This window comes from Sinocyclocheilus rhinocerous, unplaced genomic scaffold (assembly GCF_001515625.1).
Source record: "Sinocyclocheilus rhinocerous isolate Xijiao unplaced genomic scaffold, SAMN03320098_v1.1 scaffold461, whole genome shotgun sequence".
NCBI classification, from domain to species: domain Eukaryota; kingdom Metazoa; phylum Chordata; class Actinopteri; order Cypriniformes; family Cyprinidae; genus Sinocyclocheilus; species Sinocyclocheilus rhinocerous.
This window is the reverse complement of record NW_015624123.1, coordinates 191,120-213,430: the sequence shown is the minus strand read 5'-3', so window position 1 is coordinate 213,430 and position 22,311 is coordinate 191,120. Positions and strand designations below refer to the sequence as shown.

General features: G+C 36.5%; 1 protein-coding gene across 1 annotated transcript in view; it reads right to left on the bottom strand.

The window, feature by feature from the left end:
- Window positions 1–376: 376 nt before the first annotated feature.
- Window positions 377–22,311, bottom strand: part of LOC107737980 (unconventional myosin-XV-like) — a 37,904-nt gene continuing 15,969 nt past the window's right edge. The window contains exons 18-66 of the mRNA XM_016549636.1: window positions 22,130–22,255; window positions 21,952–22,029; window positions 21,713–21,867; window positions 21,538–21,583; window positions 21,326–21,450; window positions 21,127–21,244; window positions 20,398–20,573; window positions 20,232–20,316; window positions 19,854–19,935; window positions 17,912–18,042; window positions 17,671–17,766; window positions 17,183–17,418; window positions 16,921–17,099; window positions 16,100–16,172; window positions 15,661–15,852; window positions 14,773–14,879; window positions 14,074–14,081; window positions 13,852–13,975; window positions 12,452–12,634; window positions 12,262–12,326; window positions 12,101–12,187; window positions 10,931–11,009; window positions 10,700–10,841; window positions 10,409–10,499; window positions 10,119–10,293; window positions 9,918–10,033; window positions 9,755–9,814; window positions 8,814–8,889; window positions 8,600–8,715; window positions 8,213–8,331; window positions 7,929–8,070; window positions 7,739–7,850; window positions 6,785–6,859; window positions 6,303–6,508; window positions 6,065–6,207; window positions 5,882–5,954; window positions 5,190–5,262; window positions 5,007–5,080; window positions 4,800–4,882; window positions 4,575–4,705; window positions 4,398–4,492; window positions 4,231–4,308; window positions 4,037–4,133; window positions 3,291–3,451; window positions 3,002–3,135; window positions 1,854–1,987; window positions 1,630–1,763; window positions 870–1,010; window positions 377–710 (exon numbers count right to left, since the gene is read on the bottom strand). Of these exons, the coding sequence (XP_016405122.1) occupies window positions 609–710; window positions 870–1,010; window positions 1,630–1,763; window positions 1,854–1,987; window positions 3,002–3,135; window positions 3,291–3,451; window positions 4,037–4,133; window positions 4,231–4,308; window positions 4,398–4,492; window positions 4,575–4,705; window positions 4,800–4,882; window positions 5,007–5,080; window positions 5,190–5,262; window positions 5,882–5,954; window positions 6,065–6,207; window positions 6,303–6,508; window positions 6,785–6,859; window positions 7,739–7,850; window positions 7,929–8,070; window positions 8,213–8,331; window positions 8,600–8,715; window positions 8,814–8,889; window positions 9,755–9,814; window positions 9,918–10,033; window positions 10,119–10,293; window positions 10,409–10,499; window positions 10,700–10,841; window positions 10,931–11,009; window positions 12,101–12,187; window positions 12,262–12,326; window positions 12,452–12,634; window positions 13,852–13,975; window positions 14,074–14,081; window positions 14,773–14,879; window positions 15,661–15,852; window positions 16,100–16,172; window positions 16,921–17,099; window positions 17,183–17,418; window positions 17,671–17,766; window positions 17,912–18,042; window positions 19,854–19,935; window positions 20,232–20,316; window positions 20,398–20,573; window positions 21,127–21,244; window positions 21,326–21,450; window positions 21,538–21,583; window positions 21,713–21,867; window positions 21,952–22,029; window positions 22,130–22,255 (5,634 nt within the window). The 3' untranslated portion in view covers window positions 377–608. The remainder of the gene's footprint in view (window positions 711–869; window positions 1,011–1,629; window positions 1,764–1,853; window positions 1,988–3,001; window positions 3,136–3,290; window positions 3,452–4,036; window positions 4,134–4,230; window positions 4,309–4,397; window positions 4,493–4,574; window positions 4,706–4,799; window positions 4,883–5,006; window positions 5,081–5,189; window positions 5,263–5,881; window positions 5,955–6,064; window positions 6,208–6,302; window positions 6,509–6,784; window positions 6,860–7,738; window positions 7,851–7,928; window positions 8,071–8,212; window positions 8,332–8,599; window positions 8,716–8,813; window positions 8,890–9,754; window positions 9,815–9,917; window positions 10,034–10,118; window positions 10,294–10,408; window positions 10,500–10,699; window positions 10,842–10,930; window positions 11,010–12,100; window positions 12,188–12,261; window positions 12,327–12,451; window positions 12,635–13,851; window positions 13,976–14,073; window positions 14,082–14,772; window positions 14,880–15,660; window positions 15,853–16,099; window positions 16,173–16,920; window positions 17,100–17,182; window positions 17,419–17,670; window positions 17,767–17,911; window positions 18,043–19,853; window positions 19,936–20,231; window positions 20,317–20,397; window positions 20,574–21,126; window positions 21,245–21,325; window positions 21,451–21,537; window positions 21,584–21,712; window positions 21,868–21,951; window positions 22,030–22,129; window positions 22,256–22,311) is intronic.

The following is a 22,311-nucleotide window of genomic DNA, read 5'->3' as shown; positions in this document are numbered from 1 at the left end:
TAATAGTTTTTGCTTTATTTAATAATAATAATGCTGCTTTTTAAAATATATTATTCAATGTATGATTCCTCAAATTGTGCATCTACTGTAAATAAGTAATACACATTTGGGGAAAACACAGGTCAATTGTGATTTTCTTTTTTTTATTTAGAATAAAGACTTCATATTAAACCTACATTCATTGTGCATATAGTTCATTTCCCATTCACATCCACATGACACATAAATGCAAACAATATATAAATATTTAAAACATACAATAGTCTCAAGTAGTGCAAATCAGTATTTAAGAGAGGAACTTCAAAACTAGTGGCTAAAAAAGTGTTTCCCTCTCTCTCATACAAAAATAAAGTCTTGCTGATCACGTGTCCAGAACTAGATGTAGTACTATACCGTTTGAAATTATAGGCCCATATGTTCAACCTAATGGAATACATGCAAATTATTGTGCATAACAAGCTAATCCTGGAACTTGGTTTTGAAATTGCAAACAGGCATATTGCACTATCAATAATGACAGCTGGCTTTCGACGTGAAGGAGTTTAATAGTGTCTGATTGCAATTATTGCCATAAAAGTAATAATAAATATCATCTGTGAGAAGGGGTGCTAGAGCAGAGTGATTTCACTGGGCGGCAGAGTAAGTCTCTTCTCTCGTACTGACAGCAGGTTCTCCATATGCATGGCGATAACACGGCACAGCTCAAGACTCTGTAAAGCCAAACGCACAGGAATAAGCTCCGCCCACACAGGCCCAGTGAAAATGACCAACTCAGATTAACAACACACCTTAAAAGGGCATTAAAATGAGCAGATATTGCGCGATTAGATTACATGATGATTTGCAATCATATATTCCAAAGTCCATACCTGGTCCAGCTGTAACTGTGTAATGCGTTGAGACATTAGGTCACCCAGCATTATCTCCACATACGGGTAACTGGAGCCAGCTGTGGGCCTCTGTGTACGGGTGGACTGGACCTCCTTCAGCGGAAACTTCACCATCGGCTCCTGAAGAACATTGAAAACAGCTGTGACGTCTATATGAGACCGTTATAAAATATCATGGGAGGAAATGCAGATAAATTTGCAAATCTTTGCAAATATACAGTAAAATGGACACTTTAGCAGTGTCAAAGCAGATTACATATTTAATCACTGAATCATTGCATACTTTTGTTTGTATAAATTAAACAACAAAAAAACTTCTAACCTCGTCATTCAAGTCTGTATCTCGCACAAACAAATAATAATAATGTAGATAATAATAAGAAATGTTTCTTAGGCAGCAAATCAGCATATTAAAATGACATCTGAAGGATCATGTGACATTGAAGACTGGAGTAATGGCTGCATTTAACATTTCACAATATTACTGTTCTTGCTGTATTTGTTATCAAATAAATGCAGCCTTGATGAGCAGAAGAGACTTATTTACTCACCCTCAAGTCATTTCAAACATATGGCTTTCTAAATTGTGACAGAATTGTAATTTTTAGGTCAGCTCTTATTTAAAAATATGCTGTAGTTTTAGAAATACAGCCTAAAAACCACGGCCAAAAAGTCCTGAGGTTATTTTTACATACTGTAGGCTTTTAGTAAGCATTGGATATAAAGGGGTTAAACTTACATGAGTATCTTTTCTTAGAAAGTTCAGACCATTTTGATTGACAGCCAGTATGCATGGGGTGTCGATAGCACTATTACTGCTGCTCTGTATGTAGAAGAATGATGAGCCAAACATGGCAAAAGCACTCACGAGCCCTGAAACAGAGACACAAGCACAACAATCAGTGTTTGGAATAAAAGGCAGTGCGCCTTCACACTGGCTGTTCTCCCAAGTCAACACCTCACCCAGAAATTGTGCTTTGGCCTGATGAGGAGTGAGGGGCTGCACCTGCTGCATGTGCTGGGTCACCATGTTTAACCATTGCTGGTGCCGCTGGAGACCGAAGAGCTGGGTGGGGATATACTCCTGAACCTCATGGCTGATGGCAGAGAACAAGCGAACGTTAGTCTATAGAAGAGGTAACTTATATTAGCTGAGGGACATCAGCCAGGTGCTGTTCTCCATCAGGGGCCAACTGAACAATTACAAGCACAACACTGTGTTTTTATAACTGTGAATTTGAACTATATACAATTACTGGCACAGTAATTAACATGTGGACAGATCTATTCAAAGTGACTCATTTCTCCCTCATACCTAGTAATGATCCCTGGGATTGTATTTCCCTGCAAGTTTCTGCTTGAAGAGCAGGCAATTAGCGGTCTCATTAAGAGACCAGAATGATGGCAACCAAGCTTGATGTATATCTCAAACTACAGTTCAAAGTTCTGGGTTTTTGAAAGAAGTCTCTTATACCCACCAAGGCTGCATTTATTTGATCAAAAATACATTAATAATATAATATTGTAGAATATTTTCACAATGTAAAATGACTGCCGTCTGTTTTAAATAATATATGTTAAAATGCAATTTATTCCTGAGATGTTAAAGCTGAATTTTCAGCATCATTACTCCAGTCTTCAGTGTCACGTGATGCTTCCGAAATCATTCTAGTATGCTGATTTGGTGCATAAGAAACATTTCTCATTATTATCAATGTTGAAAACTGTTGTCCTGTTTAATATTAATATTTTTGAGGATGCCACTTTTTTATATGATAAACAGAAAAATAAAAAGACCAGTATTTATTTGAAACAAAAATCTTTTGTAACATTATTAAATGTCTTTACTTTCACTTTTGATCAATTTAATGCATCCTTGATGAATAAAATAATCTTACAGACCCCAAACTTTTGAAAGGTATATTATAATAATTTCAATGTGTATAAGGGTTAAAAATTATAGTAATCTATTCACACAAATGAAGTGCAATGGTAATTTGGTTCAGTGGGGTAAATGTGACCCTTTTTAAAGCTTTTCATTGATACATAAGTCAGTTCTTTCTCTGGTTGATAAATTCAGGATATGGTGTCAGTCAGATTAATTGCATTACAAGGTGGGCAGGTAGATCGAGTCCTTGGCACGATGTTGCAGAGCTGCCAGTTTTGACACTTGCTGAAGCTGCTGCTCACTGGCTTTACCCTGTGGGACAGCATTGAGCAGCCCTTTCAAGTAGTCAGGGGACACCTGTAAAATGTGAATGAAGATCAGATTAGTAGCCTGAACAGAGAAAACTTAGATCAAATCGCGAACAAATGCCTCAGATCTTTGTAACTTGCGCAATAAGCAGCACAAAACATGAAAGGAACGTCTGGGAAATTGAATCAGTCTGGCTGATGTACCTGATCGTAATGCATAGTGACTCCGAGCTCATTGTCAAACTTCAGTGGCTGCGTCCAGATCACTCTTCGAAACCACAGACTGTAGTTGCTATCAACATGTTCAGCTTCTGTAGCAACATCCAGGATGTACTCCCTTTTGTTTAGAGGGCGGACATTCTGACCTGGAGAAAAATTGACAACACATGAGAATACAGCTTTCAATCTTTGTAACACTTTTATCATCTTAGAGGAAGAGTTCACCCACAAATGACAATTTGCTGAAAATGTACTCACCCCCAGGGCATTCAACATGTAGCTGAGTTTGTTTCTTTGTCAGAACAGATTTTGAGAAATGTAACATTCTATCACTTGCTCACCAATGGATGCACTGTAGTGAATGGGTGCCGTCAGAATGAGAGTCCAAACAGTTGATAAAAACTTTTCATTTCACAAGACATTCATTGATGGAGTCACGTGAATTACTTGTGGATTATTGTGGTGTTTTTATCAGCTGTTTGGACTCTCATTCTGACGGCACCCATTCACTACAGTGCATCCATTGGTGAGCAAGTGATGTAATGCTAAATTTCTCAGAAATTAATCTACATCTTGGACGACCTGAGGGTGAGTAAATTTTCATCTTTAGGTGAACTATTCCTTAAGTTAAAATGACCCCTTTCATTTCCTAAGATAAGTGAACTACCATATCAGCTACTACAAATCTGATATTAGATTTTGATTATGTGTTTTCCTTTTTGTCATCTCACCTCTGTTTGTGACCACAAATATAGCATATTCATCCAAGGCTTCAAGTTTATGCAGACCCATCACATAGCACAGCTCTTCAATGGCATCCAAAGCCACCTTCAAAGTACCAAAAAAAAAATTAGAACCACATTGTTCCAATTAAATGAATTACATGGTTGATCAAGTTGCATTAAATATCACAGAGTCAACATACTGAGCAGGTTTTGATCTTTAGATGGCGTTCAATTCCACCAGGAAGAAGAAACAACTGGCGTTTGGAGCTCCTTCCAGCCTTGAAAACGTTGGATTGTGCATGTTTAAGCAGAAATCGCTGAAAATGTCACTAAAATTAGCATTAAAATTTGTTTATGTGCAACTAACCAGCATAGCTTTCAATTCCATCCCATCAGGATGTTCAACACGTCCACCATACTGGAACGTCTTCCTTAGGTTCTGCTCACAAGCCTTGGAAATACCTGTCAATATATCATGTTCGTGTAATCATCAGTCAGTATTTTATCTGTGTAGCTGTAACATGTAGCTAAAGCAGCAGTATACCTTGAAAGTGCACCCCTGGACTTGCACAGACGTCTAGGAGGTACTTCAGCAGGTAAGGTTTGAGCGCCTCTGAACACTTGTAGTATGCAGTGAGGATGTACAGCAGCCTCCAGCCTCTCTGACAACTCTCCCTGTGAAATACAGAAAAGATCATCTATGACTCTGTCTGGCACATTAAAATTAAGCCTCCATGGTTTCATCATTCAGAAGGAAGCAGACTCATACGTCTTGGAGCTGGTGTTCACTGTGATCTGCTTGAGGACTTGGCAGTACGCTTCATCTCTCAGTAGTCCATACTCGCCACTCAGCTGCAAAAGAGATTATTCATATTGCATATTGCAGTGGCATTAAAGACATTTAGCACATTCCTGTCTGGTTATCTTAATAATTCATGATGGGAATTCTTGTTGCGCTATTTGAAGAGCTGCGTACCCTTAGGAAGGTGCTCACAACCTCCTGCTCCGTCTGGCTTTTCATAGGGTAGTCTCCCATAAACTTCATAATAGCTGCAAGATAAGAATGATTGAAGTTGTATTACATAGTAAACACAACATTTTTATAGATGACAGTAAAAAATTTATCTCTTAATTAGTTCACATTGAACATTCTGCTTACCAAGAAAAATCTCTGCAGCTACTTTGTTCATGTTTTCATCAGTGAACTCGATTAGGGACTCTTGAATTGGAGACTACATAACCAAAGCAAAAATCAATCAGAATATGCATCAGAAATATGGAAATTTTTGAGAGGTCTTGCTTGATTTTCTTTAAACTTACAGGAACAGTTCATCAAAAAATTTAAATTTTGTCATCATTTACTCACCCTCATGTAATTCCAAACAAATCTTTTTTTAATAGTAATAATAATAATAATAATAATAATAATATAAAAGGTGTTAAAATATTTCTGATACCACACTGATCTATAAGACATCAGTTCAATATTTAAGTCATTATTCACTGAAAGAAAAAAACATTATATTCACCCTAAATCTCCAATGTACAATTCCTAAATTACTCATTCTTTGAGATGGTTCTTTTCCACTGAATTATTCAATTTTGTGAATAACAACCTAACATTCCATTTGTTTCTCACACAAAGCTGTCATATGACTTCAGTAGACTTGCAATATAGTGCACAAGATGTATAGACCACTTTTATGGTCGTTTTGTGTCCTTTTTAAAGATTAAAACCCCCAGCTCCATTCCTTATAATAGAATATTGAGTAAAGAATGGCAGAATATTGATTTCAAATCAACTATTTTTTTAACATATTTAAAAGTGATGGTATGGTACGCATTCTATACCTTGGAAAATTTCACCATTTCTGATGGTTCCCTGGATTCCTTTGTTTTCTTTGACTTTTTCTTATATGAATCACTGCAAAATATAAGCAATATCAATGTTTCAATTACACATTTTCTTTTAATTCAACTATGTAACTGTGCGAACATGAACTCGCAGTTTCCCTTATGATGTAATCAACTGACCCATTTTTTCTCTGGGCCCCTCTGAAATATCTCTTTGCAAATTCCACCATGTTGTATTGGCTGTCTTGCAAGATTCTCTCATCGATATCCATATCAGCGCTGTCTGCGTAGGCCTCTGCATACTCACTGACAGAAGACGCCACCTAGAGGTAAGATGCAGCAACACAACGGCACTCAGAAGGGACTATGGCACACGTAAATCAGAATTTCAGATTATGTGCCTGTTAAACACATATACCTCAATAGACCGGTCGAGTTCATGGGCTGCGGCGGCAGACCCTACAGCCACTGCCACAGCTGCTGAGGCGGCCACGCGACCCTGCTTATTCTTGGGTTCCTCTTTCTTGTCCACAGGAATGTTAATGAAGTCAGGAGCAGCCACTGGCTGAACAAACTCCACAGGAAAAACCCCAGATCGCCCATGAATGGCCCCAAACTTCCAGCCTTAGTACCATACAAGAAATGGTGTGTGAAAGTGTGTGTGACAGTAGCATGGCATTTTAAGAGTAGACTGAAGAGCCTGTATAAAAAGCAGCAGTGAAACCATCATGCTTGGGGAAGGAAGACAGGTTCGATACATGCAACTAGGGATACAGAATTTCAGATATGTCTGCACACCAGCAATTCAACTGCAATGACACTGCTACGTGCAGCACAGAAAAACAGCACATGAAGAAACCACAAAACAGCACTCCATTCAAGTGTCCACACACGACCCACCAAAATCAGGTGTGTCTCTTTTTAATTCCTCCAGGAGAATCACCTTCTTTTTCACTATGAAACCATAACACTGGCCTGTGAAACAAGTTATTGTACCTGTTACAACATATTTTGAATCCCCAGTATACTATTTGTCTATATCAATAAACTACAGATCAAAAGTTTGGGGTCCTTTTTTTTTTTTGTAAAGAAATTAATATTTTTATTCAGCAAGGACACATCCAATTGGCCAAAATTGACCAAAAGTGACAGTAAAGAGTAAAGACATGTATGACATTAAAAAGGATTCTATTTCACATATATGCTTTTCTTTTAAATTTTCTTTTTAACAAAGAATCCTGAATAAAATCTGAATCACAATTGTTACAAAATATTAATCAGCACAACGGTTTTCAACATTGATAATAATAAGAAATGATTGATATTAAGAAGCAGCATTCATAATAACGAGCAGCAAATCAGCATATTGGAAAGTTTTCTGATCATGTGACACTGAAGATCGGAGTAATGATGCTGAAAATTCAGCTTCATCATCACAGGAATAAATTTAATTTTAAAACGTATTAAAAATAGAAAACTTAATACTTTTTAATTATTTAAAAAGAGACTTTATTAAAAAAAAAAACTACAGAACTCAAACTTTTAAACATTATTATATTATATTATATTATATTATATTATATTACATTGAAACAGGAGGTATGTATGTGAGTCAATGAAAAGTAAGAAATTTCTAAATTAGGAAGAAAAAGATAAAAAATTATCTAGTAAAATTAATGTAATTATCTAGCAAATGTTTTTTTTTTTTTCAATAAATAAATAGATTACATTATTGACCCATGTGTGTCTTCAAGTGTTATATTTCAGAGCTGCTGTTCTAATCATTTAGTCTCTTTTCCCCCCAAATGTGAAGAGTAATGTCAGGTCTTCACGACTGGTTTAAAGCAGTCTCACCTGCATCTAGGCCTTCCATTTTCTGCAAGCGTATGATGTCTCCCTTGTGGAAACTCAGCAGCGTTCTGTCATCTGTAATGTAATTACGCACAGCAACGACATAGTCTGAGTCCTAGAGCGAGAGAGAAAGCATAATTAACACACAGCACCACATCATCTCCGAAGCAAACCAATGTGTGTGAGAACGGACCTTTTTCAGCTCTGTGATAAAGTAGTCAATCATGGTTTTGACCTGAGGAGCTTTGGCAGAGAACAGAATCAGTTTCTCATTGGTGAGGTTGAACTCCAGCATGTTTTTGGAAGGAATGGTGACGAACATGATGTCTGTGTAGCTGTAAGACGTTAACAATGATCACAATACATCCACAACTCAAAATATTCATGGCGTGATGGCGGTGTCATTAACTGAAGTCATTAAAAATACAATTTAATTAGAAACGAGGGTAAAATACATACATTAAAAGTCTCTGGTACCTGTAGGGTCGCAGAACTCTGAAGTAGTCTGGAGCTACCGCACTGCTCCTGACCATTTTCAAAAGCTTGATCCCTCTATGAGATACAGACAGCACCTGGACTCCTGTGCCAACACTGCCCTGTTCAGGAAGATTTTGACTTGGGTTTGTTTTAAATAGCATTATGATGCCGCAAATGCCTGCTTAAAACATCAGAATACAGTATGATGTGTTTTTGGATGCTGACATGCAAGACATGTTCACTAGTTATTTCACTATTTACATTTTGTGAACAGTGTGCTATGCTGGGCCACCCACTAAACCAACTCTGACCAACATAAACCAGCTCGGACCAGGACTGGTCTACACAGGTTTTTTCAGCGAGGATTATCTGAGAGCGATTCCTTACGGATGCTGGGAAGAGGCGTGAGAAGTAGATCTCCCAGGTGTCTCTTGCAGCAACCACAATCTTCTTCTTCACATTCTCATCCTGGATTGTGGCATTCATGCCAATGTTGTGCTCCACTGTCACAATACAGAAGACAAAATGTTCCTCTCAATAAGAAGTGCTCACATATTACATGAGACAAATGTGTATGTAAGATAATTAACATAAATCATACCAAAAAGGCATTTCATCTTCTGCCTTTCTTCTGTTGTAATGCGAATGCAAGCCTCTGAGAATGTGTCATGGACAATCTAAGATCAAAGTTTCATTGTAATTATGGTCAATAAAAGTAAAGCAACACAAATAGCTTTACATACACTACAGTCAAATAAATCTGAAAGAAATTAATACTTTTATTCAACAAGTAAACTGATCGACAGTAAAGTCAAAGTTCAAATAAATGCAAATAATTTTTTTTTACTTTTAATCCAAACAAATCCTTTAAAATGTTGCCACAAAAATATTAAGCAGCACAACTGTTTTCAACATTGATAATAATCAGAAATGTTTCTTAAGCAGCAAATCAACATATCAAAAGATTTCTGAAGGATCACGTGACACTGATGCTGAAAATTCAGCTTTACCATCACAGGAATAAATTACATTTTAAAATATATTAAAGTAGAAAACAGTTATTTAAAATTGCAATAATATTTCACAAATTACTGTTTTAGTGTATTTTTGAGCAATGAAGACTTGCTGAGCATAAGAGACTTCTTTCAAAAACATAAACAAAACTTACTGATCCCAATATTTTTAATAGTAGCGCGCTTAAATTATGGCTGTTAAATATCAACGTTAAATCTCTTTATACAGATTATGTCCATAAAGTGGGCTTTGTTACTTTATTATGGAATGTTATTTTATAATTTATTATTGAATTATTGACGTATTATTGATTGTTGTGAGACAAGTAAAGAGCACTGTTGCATAAATTTATGCCTCACGTTTCATGCACACTTCATCCATCAAAACAAAGTTACACATTGACCTATTATTTAATTTTTAGGAACTGAATGTTTTATTGTTAGTTAACTATAAAATGACAAGATTAACATTATTGATTGACAGCCCTAATACCAAAGTGAACTGAAAATACATATATATATATCAAACCTGCTTGAACAACAGGTCTAACATCAGCGGGTGGTTGAAGCTGTCTTTTGGATAAAAAACCTAAAAACAGATGACACAAATGTTATGTTTCATAATCACTTCCGTATAATTTAGAGCAAAGGCACTGTGTCCATTGACCCATCACAACACAAATGACACTGGCCTCTTTTCTCAAGTAGATCTTCCATGGTACATTGGTGTAGGTGTAGTGCTCTTCACTGCTCCTCTTGTGCAGCTGAGTCTGAATATTCTCCTCTTCTACTGGAAGTTCTCTAGATACTGTAATGCAACACAATAGCCATGCTAATATGGCCTCTACATCGAACGGAAATTAAATGACATACTGTAGATGAACTGAGTTTACCAGGTGCAGGTGCCGGGAATCTCTGACTAACAGCTGGCACAGGAGGTGATCGCTGCATCTTGATGCTTTTTGCTGGTTTCAGTGCCCCACCATCATAATCATACTCCTTTGCAGATGATGAGGGAGAGACTGGAGTGTAGGTTTTCTTCCGCTGGTTGTGTGGGATACCAACATACTAAGCATTACCCGCAATGGTAACACTAAAGCATACTGGTAATACTTTACATAATTGTAACTCATATGACTTTAACACTGTCAGTTTATCGGTAAACAATCTATAAGTGATCTACCTGTGGAGGTGGAGCACTCATCTGGTCCTTAAGAATCATAATAGCTTCATCATGGGGGTCTGGTTTCTTCAAAAACACTTTAGCTTCCCGCCTGCATTGAATTCCAGCACATTTAGAGCTTTGGCCTTTGTTCTGTTCTAATTTAAAGATCTCTTTTGATTAATATTTTATCAATGTTTTGTTGCAAGGTCAATGAGAACATTGGTTAGCTGTGTATCAGTTTTCCGTTCAGGTCATTCATTATTAAAGATGTGGAACTGGCCTTTGGATCTAAAAATGTTCATTTCTCACCTGGCAATCTCTGTTGGTTTTACAGGGTTTGCCTGGTACTGCTTGATAATGTCTTTGATGTTGTGACTTGGCTCTAAATGTTCAGAGTTTGAGACAGTGGCTCGCACCACATCTCCCGCTGGTGGATCCCTTCTAGTTGGGCCTTTGGAAACATATCAACATACTAATGAAATAGTCATTTTAATGAGTAAAATTAAGCAAGAAGGTGTATAGACTGATGTAATGACATACTGTACTGTCGCTGTGAAGATTTCTGTGGTGGAGAAGCTGGGGTTGGTTTGTAGGAAACAGGTCCAGTTTCTTGTTTAATCTTCAAATAAAAGACATGTAATGATTAAAAATGATGACAACAGATTTTTGAATTGACATACTGTTCATCACTACTGTTCAAAAGTTTGTGGTCAGTTTTTTTTTTTTTAAGAAATTCATACTTTTATTTAGCAAGAATGCATTACCTGACCAAAAGTTTATAATATTACGAAATATTTTATTTCAAATAAATGCTGTTCTTTTTAACTTTCTACTCAGAATCCTGAAAATAAATGTATCCTGGTTTATGCAAAAATATTAAGCTGATTTCAACATTGTTAATAATAAGAAATGTTTCTTGAGCAGCAAATCAGTATATTAGAATGATTTCTGAAGGATCGTGTGACATTGAAGACTGGAGTAATGATGCTGAAAATTCAGCTTGCATCACAGAAATAAATTACATTTTAAACTATAATCAAATAGAAAATAATTTAAATTGCAATATTAGTTCACAATATTACTGTTTTACAGTAATTTTTATTTTATAAATCCAGCTTTGGTGACCAAAACAGACTTCTTTAAAAAAATATACAAAATCTTACCAACCTCAAACTTTTGAACAGTAGTGTATGTGGGAATTTAGTGCTAATATGACTTCTATAGTATATGCCATTATAATATGTGACCCTGGACCACAAAACCAGTCACAAGGGTCAATAAATAAGCTTTCAATTGATGTATGGTTTGTTAGGATAGGACAATATTTGGCTGAGATACAACTATTTGAAAATCTGGAATCTGAGGGAGCAAAAAAAATCAAAATATTGAGAAAATCGCCTTTAAAGTTGTCCAAATGAAGTTCTTAGCAATGCATATTACTAATCAAAAATTTAGTTTTAATATATTTACAGTAGGACATTTACAAAATATCTTCATGGAACATGATCTTTACTTAATATCCTAATGATTTTTGTCATAAAAGAAAAATCTATAATTTTGACCCATACAATGTATTTTTGGCTATTGCTACAAATATACGCCTGCGACTTAAGACTGGTTTTGTGCTCCAGGGTCACATATAATCAAAGAGTACTCTTAATATCTAGTAATTTATCAACTATATTGTAATCAGTGCTCAGAGATACTCACGGGGCTGTACTGGCTGGAGCGGGGAGCTGGCACTGAATTATACATCTGCTGCTGGAGGGCCATGGCTTGCATTGTCATCTGCTGAGCCTGTGGTACATCACATTAGTTCAGTAGTCAAACGCATTTAGCTGTAGCTAACTACAAGTTTAAGTCATGCTCACCAGTATAATCGCTTGCTGGTTGATGATGGCTTGCTGCTGCTGTGCTAAGACAGCTGGATCTACACCTTTAGAGATAAAGCAGATGTACTCTAATAGCTGTGATTAGAACACAGAAATAAACAGCGCTGTCTTCCACAAATGATCCCAGAGAATAAATCAGCGGAAAGCGTCATTTATGCAGCATTCATACCTGACATATCAGGCATTGGTGGCACATTAGGCACAGCTGGCAAAGGTGGCATAGCAGGCAAAGCTGGCATTGGGGGTACTGAAGGTACGGCGGTAGGGGCGTGTGCATGAGGCACAGAAGACATAGCTGCCATAGGTATAGGTGGCATCATTGTTCCTCCCATAACAGGTAGAACTGGCACCGCTGAGGACAGTAAATATGGCTAAGGATCAGTGAGCAATTACCCCTTTAACATGTCTTAATCAAACAATTTAATGCAAGGATTGGCTTGGCTATAAAGTTTTGAGGTCAGACAAAGCCCAATTAGCTGTGCCAACCCCTATATAAAATAAATATGAACAATATTGCTGAAAGTGAACTGAACACCTTGCAACATTGTTCATTAACAGGATGGATGTGCTAAAAATACTCTGTATTTTATTTTACTATTTCAAAAGGTGTTTTAACAGGTCTAATTAAATTAAGTTGCACAAATTTATATATACAGTATACACACAATCACACAAAACAGACTCTCAACAATATACATAGTTAAGTATCACTGACACTGCATGATACTATTATAAATATTGTTAATATTTTGAATTAGATTTTATTATTTATATTTCCTATTTTAGTCATTTTGTTGTGCTTTTTTGTCATGTCATTTTTATAAGTTTTTGTTTTTTCATATGCCTATATCATTTTTAGTCATTTTTATTTATTTTAAGTTTTAGTTTTTTTAGTACTTCAAATTAAACTAAGCAACAATGACAAATGTTGCTGAAATGAAATACGTTTTTATATTTTATTTCAGTTAACATTCATTTGATTCAAGTAACAAAAATGGGAAACATATGACATAATTATGTCTTCAGAAAAGTAACACTATTGACAATATTACAGTTGAATTAGTCAAACAAAACAAACCTTAAGCTAACAAAATACCTTGTAATCTTAATATAATTTTAGAAATGAAATATGATTACATCTAATTATGTATTAATGTTTAATTTTTATATATTTTAGCATAGAAATAAAGCTTCTGGATTTTTTGTTAATTTGATTAGAAAAATTTACATGTAGCAAAAGTTGCCATCAGCTATTTATAGAGGTTTTTTTTTTTTTACACATACATATTTAAGGAACACAAATGGCACCCATTTTGTAGAATGACCCATGAAACACCAATCACCAAAAGCCACAGTCAGTTAAAATCACCAAAGCATTAAATCAGTCTAAATGGTACATTGATCATTTATCATGCAAAGCATTTGCAAATGTGCGGTTTACAATAATTTGCAAGTCTGAATGTTTATCCGGCAATTGATTGCTTTCAGGTACCAATTGACCCTAGGGTACCCATCCATAATTGATGTGTGGTAAGGAGAGAGCAGAAAGAAAACAGATGCAGAGCTCACCGCCGGGCTGCAGTCCGGGGGGATAAGGCCTGCTGGAGAGGGGCTTCTCTCTGTCACCATCCTGCCCTCCAATCCCACCAGCTCCCTTCATACGGCTGGACATGCTGGATGACTTCTCAAAATCCTGCAGAAGAGATAAGGCAAAGCAAAACAGGCTCTCAACTCCGGGCTGGACCATTCCCAGCTCAGTCATACGAGAAATCAATCTCCCCATGGGAGTACCTTATACTCTCTAAGAGGGGCATGGCCCATTTACTAGCGCAACTGAGACCGAGCCATGCTTGCCTAGACCACAGGAGTCTTGTTTATCATTACCAGTCTAGGATCTTTAAGTGAGCAAAAAATAATTATTTTTAAACTAACTAGTCCTTATGACTGAAAAATGCCCATGCTTATTTTTTTACAAATGCCCTCAATCCAAGTTTATATATATATATATATATATATATAAACACCAAAATAATAAAGATAAAAAATAAAATATGCTCAATGCTGTGAGAAATACGGTAAAGTGGCAACTTAATCACCCCCAGTGCAGGGGACCTGGCGCCCACAGAGCACATTTGATACACTCAATCACTTACACTATGAGGATCAAATGGCCAATTGTTTTCTTCATGCATTCGTGTTATATTTTTAAGCTTCTTTCCATAAATAGCTGCATTTATCTTCTAAATAATATTGTTTTTATTATATTTACACTTATCTGAATTAGGCATAAATGAACAAGAGACACTTACCCCATTACCATCAGACAGAACTGGGTCAAACAGGCTGTCGAGATATCTGTCCATGCCTTTCTGAGTTGGTGCTTCACTGAAGTCTGATTCTATATATATTTTTTTACAGTTATTGGGGGGGGGAGAAATCAGAACAGAATATGTAAAAGCAGCTTAAAAACTAGCCAAAAAAACAGCTGACCGTGGCTGTAATATCCATCTGAATCTGGCAGACTGGCGCGTGGCATTGTCTGGGGGAGCAGAAGTGAACTGTCATCATCAGAATCAAACCCGCTTCCAAACAGAGCCCTGTGAAAGTTCATATTGAGGGCAAAATATTAGAAAACAATACAATAACACTGCAAAACTATTTCCCCTGAAAATAACTATACTTACAACATATTCTTAGCCTATAACTATACTTAAAAAAAGTGATTTTTGCTCATAAAAAAAGTTAATGAAAAAGAAAGATTTGTTAAATATTTAATATTCAAAATTATGTACATGAGATCAAAGGAATATACAGTACAAAGCTTTTTAATTCTACATGGAGCAGGTTGTTTTAAAGATAGCACACAGACAGTATATTAGGACCACAAGATGCTGAGCTATGAATAATATTTACTGTATCCCAAAATTCTCCCTGTTATTGGACAACTTTAATAGGGGAATTAATCACTCATTGCTTTGAATTTCTACTGTGGCATCTGTAACTAAAAACCTTTGCTTTCGCAGGAAGTGCCATCCACTAGATGTCATTATAAAGTCCAAGACGACTGACAAATCAGCTAGCAAAGCATTAACAGAAATTATTTAAAATATTCATAATATAAATATTGACTTTTCATGCAGTTTGTAATTTCTGTGCAACTAGTGGCACTAAACAACATTTTCAAGCACTGTTAGTCGTTAGCCACTAATGCCACAGAAATTACACACTCACATTTAATGCACTTTTAAATTACATGCAAAACAGATCTATTAAAATAGAATTCATATTTATGATCATGTCTCAAATTAGCATACATAATCCATTTCTAAAGTAAACAGAAGTACAATAAGCATGCAAGCATATCATATAGATACTGACAGGCTGGCATTGGGCCTAGTTCTGGTGGGACTCTCAGCGGAGATGATGAAGTAGGACTTTTGCTTGGGAAAATTTCTCATCAGTTCCATGTCTGCGATCAAGTCCATTACATAATCATGCCCTGCGAGCTCCGCCCACTGTCCGTGCTCCTTCATGATAACAGAACACCCCTTCCAGGCCTCCGTCACACCCCTGCGGATCCAATTAATGAGACTATTCATTTCAGGCAAATTACAGACGGCAGAGATAATGAAGGCCTCATTATAGACTGTACATATCCCAACATGCCCGAAAGAAAGAGCCATGCACTAATGACATGGCATACAGCATATTAAAAAGCTCCTTGTGATGAATAGATGGTAACATTACAACACCTACACTGACTGAAACCGAGCAAAGTGGAACAACAGATGGAACATAATAAGGATAGTTTGTGTACCTATGCTGTAGAATATCTCCAGCCAGCTCCTCCCCACTCGTCCAGGAGTGCACAGGGCAAAGGAAAGATGTCCCTGTCAATACAACATGACGCTTAAGAGCTGTGGTTTGACAGGCGTGTATGAGTGAAGACTACACACAAATGACTGCTCTATTCTGCACATCACTACAGATCAGGTATCACCTGAAATACTGTAGATGCGCTTTACACAATTGTCTCTAGAGGGTTTTAAGAAACAAAGGAACCTGCCTGGCTGATTTAGGGGATTATGATGATGGAAGAGCCTTTCAGGGCTTTATATAACTGTTTCGTAAGCTATCTATTGAGTTTGTCTTATATAAGTGTGCATATCTCTTTCATTTCAAACAAGGGTGTCTCAAAATATTATGGTTTCAGCTGGTCTTTCAGCCTGACCATCGAAAGAAGTGGTCTAAAACCAGCCTGGTACTGTAAATCAGCTATGACCTGGGCTGTAACACCAGCTAAAACCAGTCAACCACCACAGGCTGGTTTCATTTGTTGTTTTCAGCAGGGGTTAATACTGAAATGTGTATTTGAAAAGTAAAATTGAGCGTAGGTTGCACCAATAAAGACTAAATTAGGCAGAAATTAGAGGCAATCAAGGACTTGTTAATCAAGGTTTTATTTAACTTAAATTAATTTTTAAAAATGTAGAGCAATAGTGCAACAAGACTTAAAGTTTGGTTAAGGTTTAAAGTTAAATGCAACTGAATTAGACCTTGACTGATAAGGGTTTTAACTGGCCAACACTGATTCAAGGTTGCAGAAACTCAAACAATGCAAGTGAAACTGACACACACCATCAAAACAGTGCACTTGCAAAACCATGTTTGCTTTCTTCCTATTGGCTGTCCATTCCAGAAGGGACAATGGGTAAGTCCTCGCTGTCTCCGGTCCATACAGGGACTTTTGCATGGCTTGAATGAGCTTGTGTTGGCCAACAGCTTTGAATCCATTATAGGCATGATCTGAGACAAACCTAAAACATACAAAGCCAAAACGCAATGAAGGCTTAAATGTAGTTTGTGACATGTTCAATGTAAATATTGGTGTGTTGCTTACTTCAGAAGGTATTTCTCCATTTTGGCTGATGGTGCAAAGGCACTCAGGCAGGCTAGCAGCAGCAGCCAGCCTCTCTCCGAGTTATCTGGATTGGTGTTTCTCCAAACCTGATTGGCAGTTTGACATAAGATTTCATCCCGCAAGCCAGGGATGGTAAGCCCCTTCTGGATGATGTAGTTTCCAAATAAATTCTCCTGAGCACCATTTAGATGTGGGTCACCCATAAACCTCAAGATCTACAAAGTGAAAGAAATAACAATGCTAATAAAGTTGAAATCACTCTTACTTGTGGCTACAGCAGAGGCACATAACAATCTCATGCTTATAGTTGGTGTGTGTGTTGAAAGGTTCATAAGTTATTGTTAAAAATCTGTTTCTCTATAGAGAAAATGAATGGTATTTTCACTTCCAGAACTAACATTCGAGCTTTATTGCATGTATTATAGATGACAATGGCAAAATCTTCGACAAAATATAATGCAGTGTACCATGACAAAGACATCTAGAGCGTCATGTGTAAGATCGTCATCAATGTGGGTTAGTGGTGTCTTCAAAGGTGCAGTTAACATTCCAAACTTTGCCTCCTATTTATTCATAAAAATATAAAAACATACAGTTTATAAGTTAATCCAGTTAGTTAGTCCAGAAAAAATATCTGCTTATTTGTTAACTGTCTGCTTATTGTAGCTTGTTTGTGATTTTGGAATATATTACTTAGGCATGTCTTACTTTGAAGTGAATCTGGATAAATTTGGAGATGGTGTAGTTGTTGATATCAAGAGGTAGCGTGAGCTGCGACTCCACCTGAACTGTGGGAGCCTGGACTAAAGCCAAGCAATCAGAATGGAGCTCTCTGCCACCTAAAAAACACAGAGGTGAGAAGTGAGACAGGCAGTGCTCAAAGAAGAACCAGGAAGTGTAATATAATCTAACTACAAGTACTTAGTTTTTGGAATCTGATTACGTAATCCAGATTACATTTTAATTACAAAATAAATGTAACTGTAATCTGTTACAGTTACTGACAAAACAAATGGGTTATTAAATTACGGTTACTTATGAAAATGTCAACGATTACAAAGGGGGTTACATCTGAATATTTTCGCACAGACACACACAAACAGATTTAATTGATTTCTATGCCAAATTGCATTGACTGCTCTAAAATATGAGACACCAATGTTTCAGGAGTTTAAGACACATGCTTATTCAATAACTGTTTTATTTTCTGTTTAGGTGTATGTATATGCTTTATTTTTTTAGATTGACTGTTTTTTTTTCTAAGGCATTGTTAGATGTCGGCGTTTCCTGTCATAGCTGTACAAAGATTTAATTTCAAAAACAGTATCATAGCTATTAAACTATATCTTGTTATAATTTTAACCTCAGAAGGATCTCCAAATAAAAATAGGTGCTAAAGTCTAATTTTGTTGTGGCTGTGCTATAAAATTAGTGATGAAGGATTTTGAAAGTCTGACAGTACTCAGTGTTACTGTAAGGTTAACCCTGACTGCTTTAAATGTTTGAAAATGAATAACAGTTGAAAATATTCATTAGAAATTTAGAAAAGTAATCAAAAAGTAATCAAATGTAATCAGTTACATGACTTTAATAAAGTAATTGAAATAGTTACACTACTTCTAACACTTAAAATTACATTTTACTTTAAATAGGGTACCTTGTAATCTGTAACCTATTAGATTTCCAAAGTAACCTTCCCAACACTGCACACTACTGTTCAGTACTGTAAGTTTGGGGTCGGTAAGATTTTTTATGCTCAACAAAGCTGTTTATTTGATTTTTTAAAATACAGTAAAAACAGCAAAATTGTGAAATATTATTACAGTTTAAAATAACTGTTTCTATTTTTATACATTTTAAAATGCAATTTAATCATGTGATGGCAAAGCTGAATTTTCAGCATCATTACTCCATTCTTTACAGTCACATGCTCTTTAAGAAATCATTCTAACATGCTGATTTGATGCTAAAGAAACATTTCTTATTATTATCAATGTTGAAAACAGTTTGTGCTGTTTAATGTTTTATGTGGAAACCTTGATACATTTTTAGGATTCTTTGATAAACAGAAAGTTTAATATCATTTCTTTAAATATATATTATATTAATGTATCTTAGCGTGAGAAAATGCAGTACCGGCAGCTGCTTGCAGCAATGCTCCGAGTTCAGCTGGAATGACCAGATGAGTGACATTGACCACTTCCCGTTTAGACAGCTCCTGCAAATAAAATATATAGTGTAATTTTCAGAACAGATTTAGATCAGTATAAGTTTTTCAATGAAAATAATTTTAGCCTATTTTCCCCTATATACTGTAGGCATAAGAAATACACTAAAATGTGGTCGATTTAGACAGTGATTGTCATTATAACCATTTCCAATTTAATCATGTGATGGCAAAGCTGAATTTTCAGCATCATTACTCCATTCTTTACAGTCACATGCTCTTTAAGAAATCATTCTAACATGCTGATTTGATGCTAAAGAAACATTTCTTATTATTATCAATGTTGAAAACAGTTTGTGCTGTTTAATGTTTTATGTGGAAACCTTGATACATTTTTAGGATTCTTTGATAAACAGAAAGTTTAATATCATTTCTTTAAATATATATTATATTAATGTATCTTAGCATGAGAAAATGCAGTACCGGCAGCTGCTTGCAGCAATGCTCCGAGTTCAGCTGGAATGACCAGATGAGTGACGTTGACCACTTCCCGTTTAGACAGCTCCTGCAAATAAAATATATAGTGTAATTTTCAGAACAGATTTTGATCAGTATAAGTTTTTCAATGAAAATAATTTTAGCCTATTTTCCCCGATTTACTGTAGGCATAAGAAATACAGTAAAATGTGGTCGATTTAGACAGTGATTGTCATTATAACCATTTCTATTCTCCTTTGCTCCTCTTCTGCCTTTCTCCTGGCCTCATATCTCAGCTAAAACAAAAGAGAAAGAAGTCAAATTAATAAATGTGGGATTGCTGCTCAGCCTGATCACTACGTACTAAAACTGCATTGTTCTTACCTTGATGTATCTCTTGCGATCAACGTACATATGGATCAGAGAGCGGAATTTCACCAGGCTAGCTCTCATTTTCACATACCGTTTCCTGTGCAAAGCATTAAAAAATAATATTTTTACAAAAGGGGCAGCCCTAAGCATTTTGAGTGATAAATGATATAGTTTGTACCTTGTGAGAAAGCCTCGGCAGTGGGCCTGCAGGCGTATGATCTTCATGCGGAAGGCCATATAACGTTTTCTCACAAAGAACATCCTGACATAACGCTGCAGAGTCAGGGCAGCTACATGCCTTACTCTGTCCCTCTTGCTCTCCAACAGAAAGTATATGTCCTCTTTCACGAACAACTAACAAACAAAATTTGCAATGTGCAAAAAAACAAAGACATGTAGAGTAGCCTCATATAACCAGACCTTTCAGTCTGGTGCACATTGTAAAATACCTTGCCAAGAACTACCTGCGGGTGGTCTGTCCAAAATGGCATCCCTTCTGAGTAGGTACTTATTCTGAATTAGTACGTACTTTACAACTGTTAAAAAATATGTTCTGAATATGTGTAGTGTGAATGACATCCAGACACACTTCATCTGTCATGTTGTCATTGTCATGTGACCTACCAGTGTCAGTTATGTTGCTTCATTGACATTCATATAACTCATCTACCATGGCCTCATGGGATGTTAAAGTGTCCATCAGATGTGCACTTCGGAATCTCACCAGAAATAGTAAGTCATCCAGGTACTTTTCGCCCAGTGTTTTATGAACACTGTGAAATCGGACACACTACTCTTTTCAAATACAGTTTTAAGCCTACTATATAGCACTAGGGAAGTATGCGATTTCAGATGCAGCTGAGACTAGGTGAATAGTAACAAGTGTGCTTATCAGAATCATGCTCACCTTGGTGACACCAACTTGAAATGCTCCTGGTCTAACAGGACAAAGCTTCCTCAACATGATGACACAGTTTTCACCATTGGCAGGAGGAGGCTGTTTGAGGCCTAGCAGGGACTTGTATCTAAACACAACCAGATAATTTAATAATTAATTCAATTTGAGTCAAACTGCCTCATTTTATTTTGACAACTCTAGCTCTTACCTGAAAAGGAAGACATCAAATGGCATTCTGATCGGATAACCCTCTCTCCTGATTCGAATTGTTTCCAAAATCCCCGAATAGTTAATTTGGGCACTAACCAGCTCCATGTCAAACACACCAGGCTCCTGCAGGGTTACACACATTCTCTCAGTCGATTTCAATTCCAGCCAAGATGCAAATAGCTTAATACCTCTGTGACTGCTGTTCCTTACCTTGTTTTGGTTTGGCTTTATGCACCTCACAAAATATGGGTTGGCTCTGTCAGTACAAAAGTAGAAGGAAGTACTTGGTGATGAATAACTTACATGGGTCTGGAGCCAATCAAAGACAACAAGAAGAGATTCATGTAGACAGTGTAATGCACATTGCACAGTTTAGGTGGTCTACCTCTCCATCTTTTCAATGAGCTCCATGAGGGATAGCTGGAACTTGGCTGCCACCGTTGAGGCCTGCTGGCGCCGCGTTACTGTGCTGTTCTTCCCAACATGAGATTTCTGTTGGTTGAGGGCCTCAGCATAACTCATAAAGAGATATGCAACCATCTAAAACCACAGTGAGATAAGATTCATAAGGTTTATTATGGTCATTTAATTCCTAGCTAATGGTAGCTAAATAATTTCTCTCACCTTGTTTTTGCTCTGAATAAAAAGGTCAAGAACATCCTGGCGAACTTGATCGTAATTCTTATCCAGACATTTATGAACCTGTGAAGCATCACAGAAAGTTTGGTCCATTCCTCCACTAATACTTTATTAGGGAATAATTCAAATAATCTATGGCTCAAGGCAAGTAGTTTAAATGCACCTGATAAGTGACCTTCCCAGCATAATGCTTGATAGTAAACTCAGGGAGAGGCATTTTTGGCTTGGAATACAGTGGATTGTTGCCATGATGATAGTGGCATTTCTGAAGGAAGGTATGGTCTGTAGCCTAGAGGAAATTCATTCAAAAGAAGGATAATTAAAATGCAAATGATGCAAACTAGT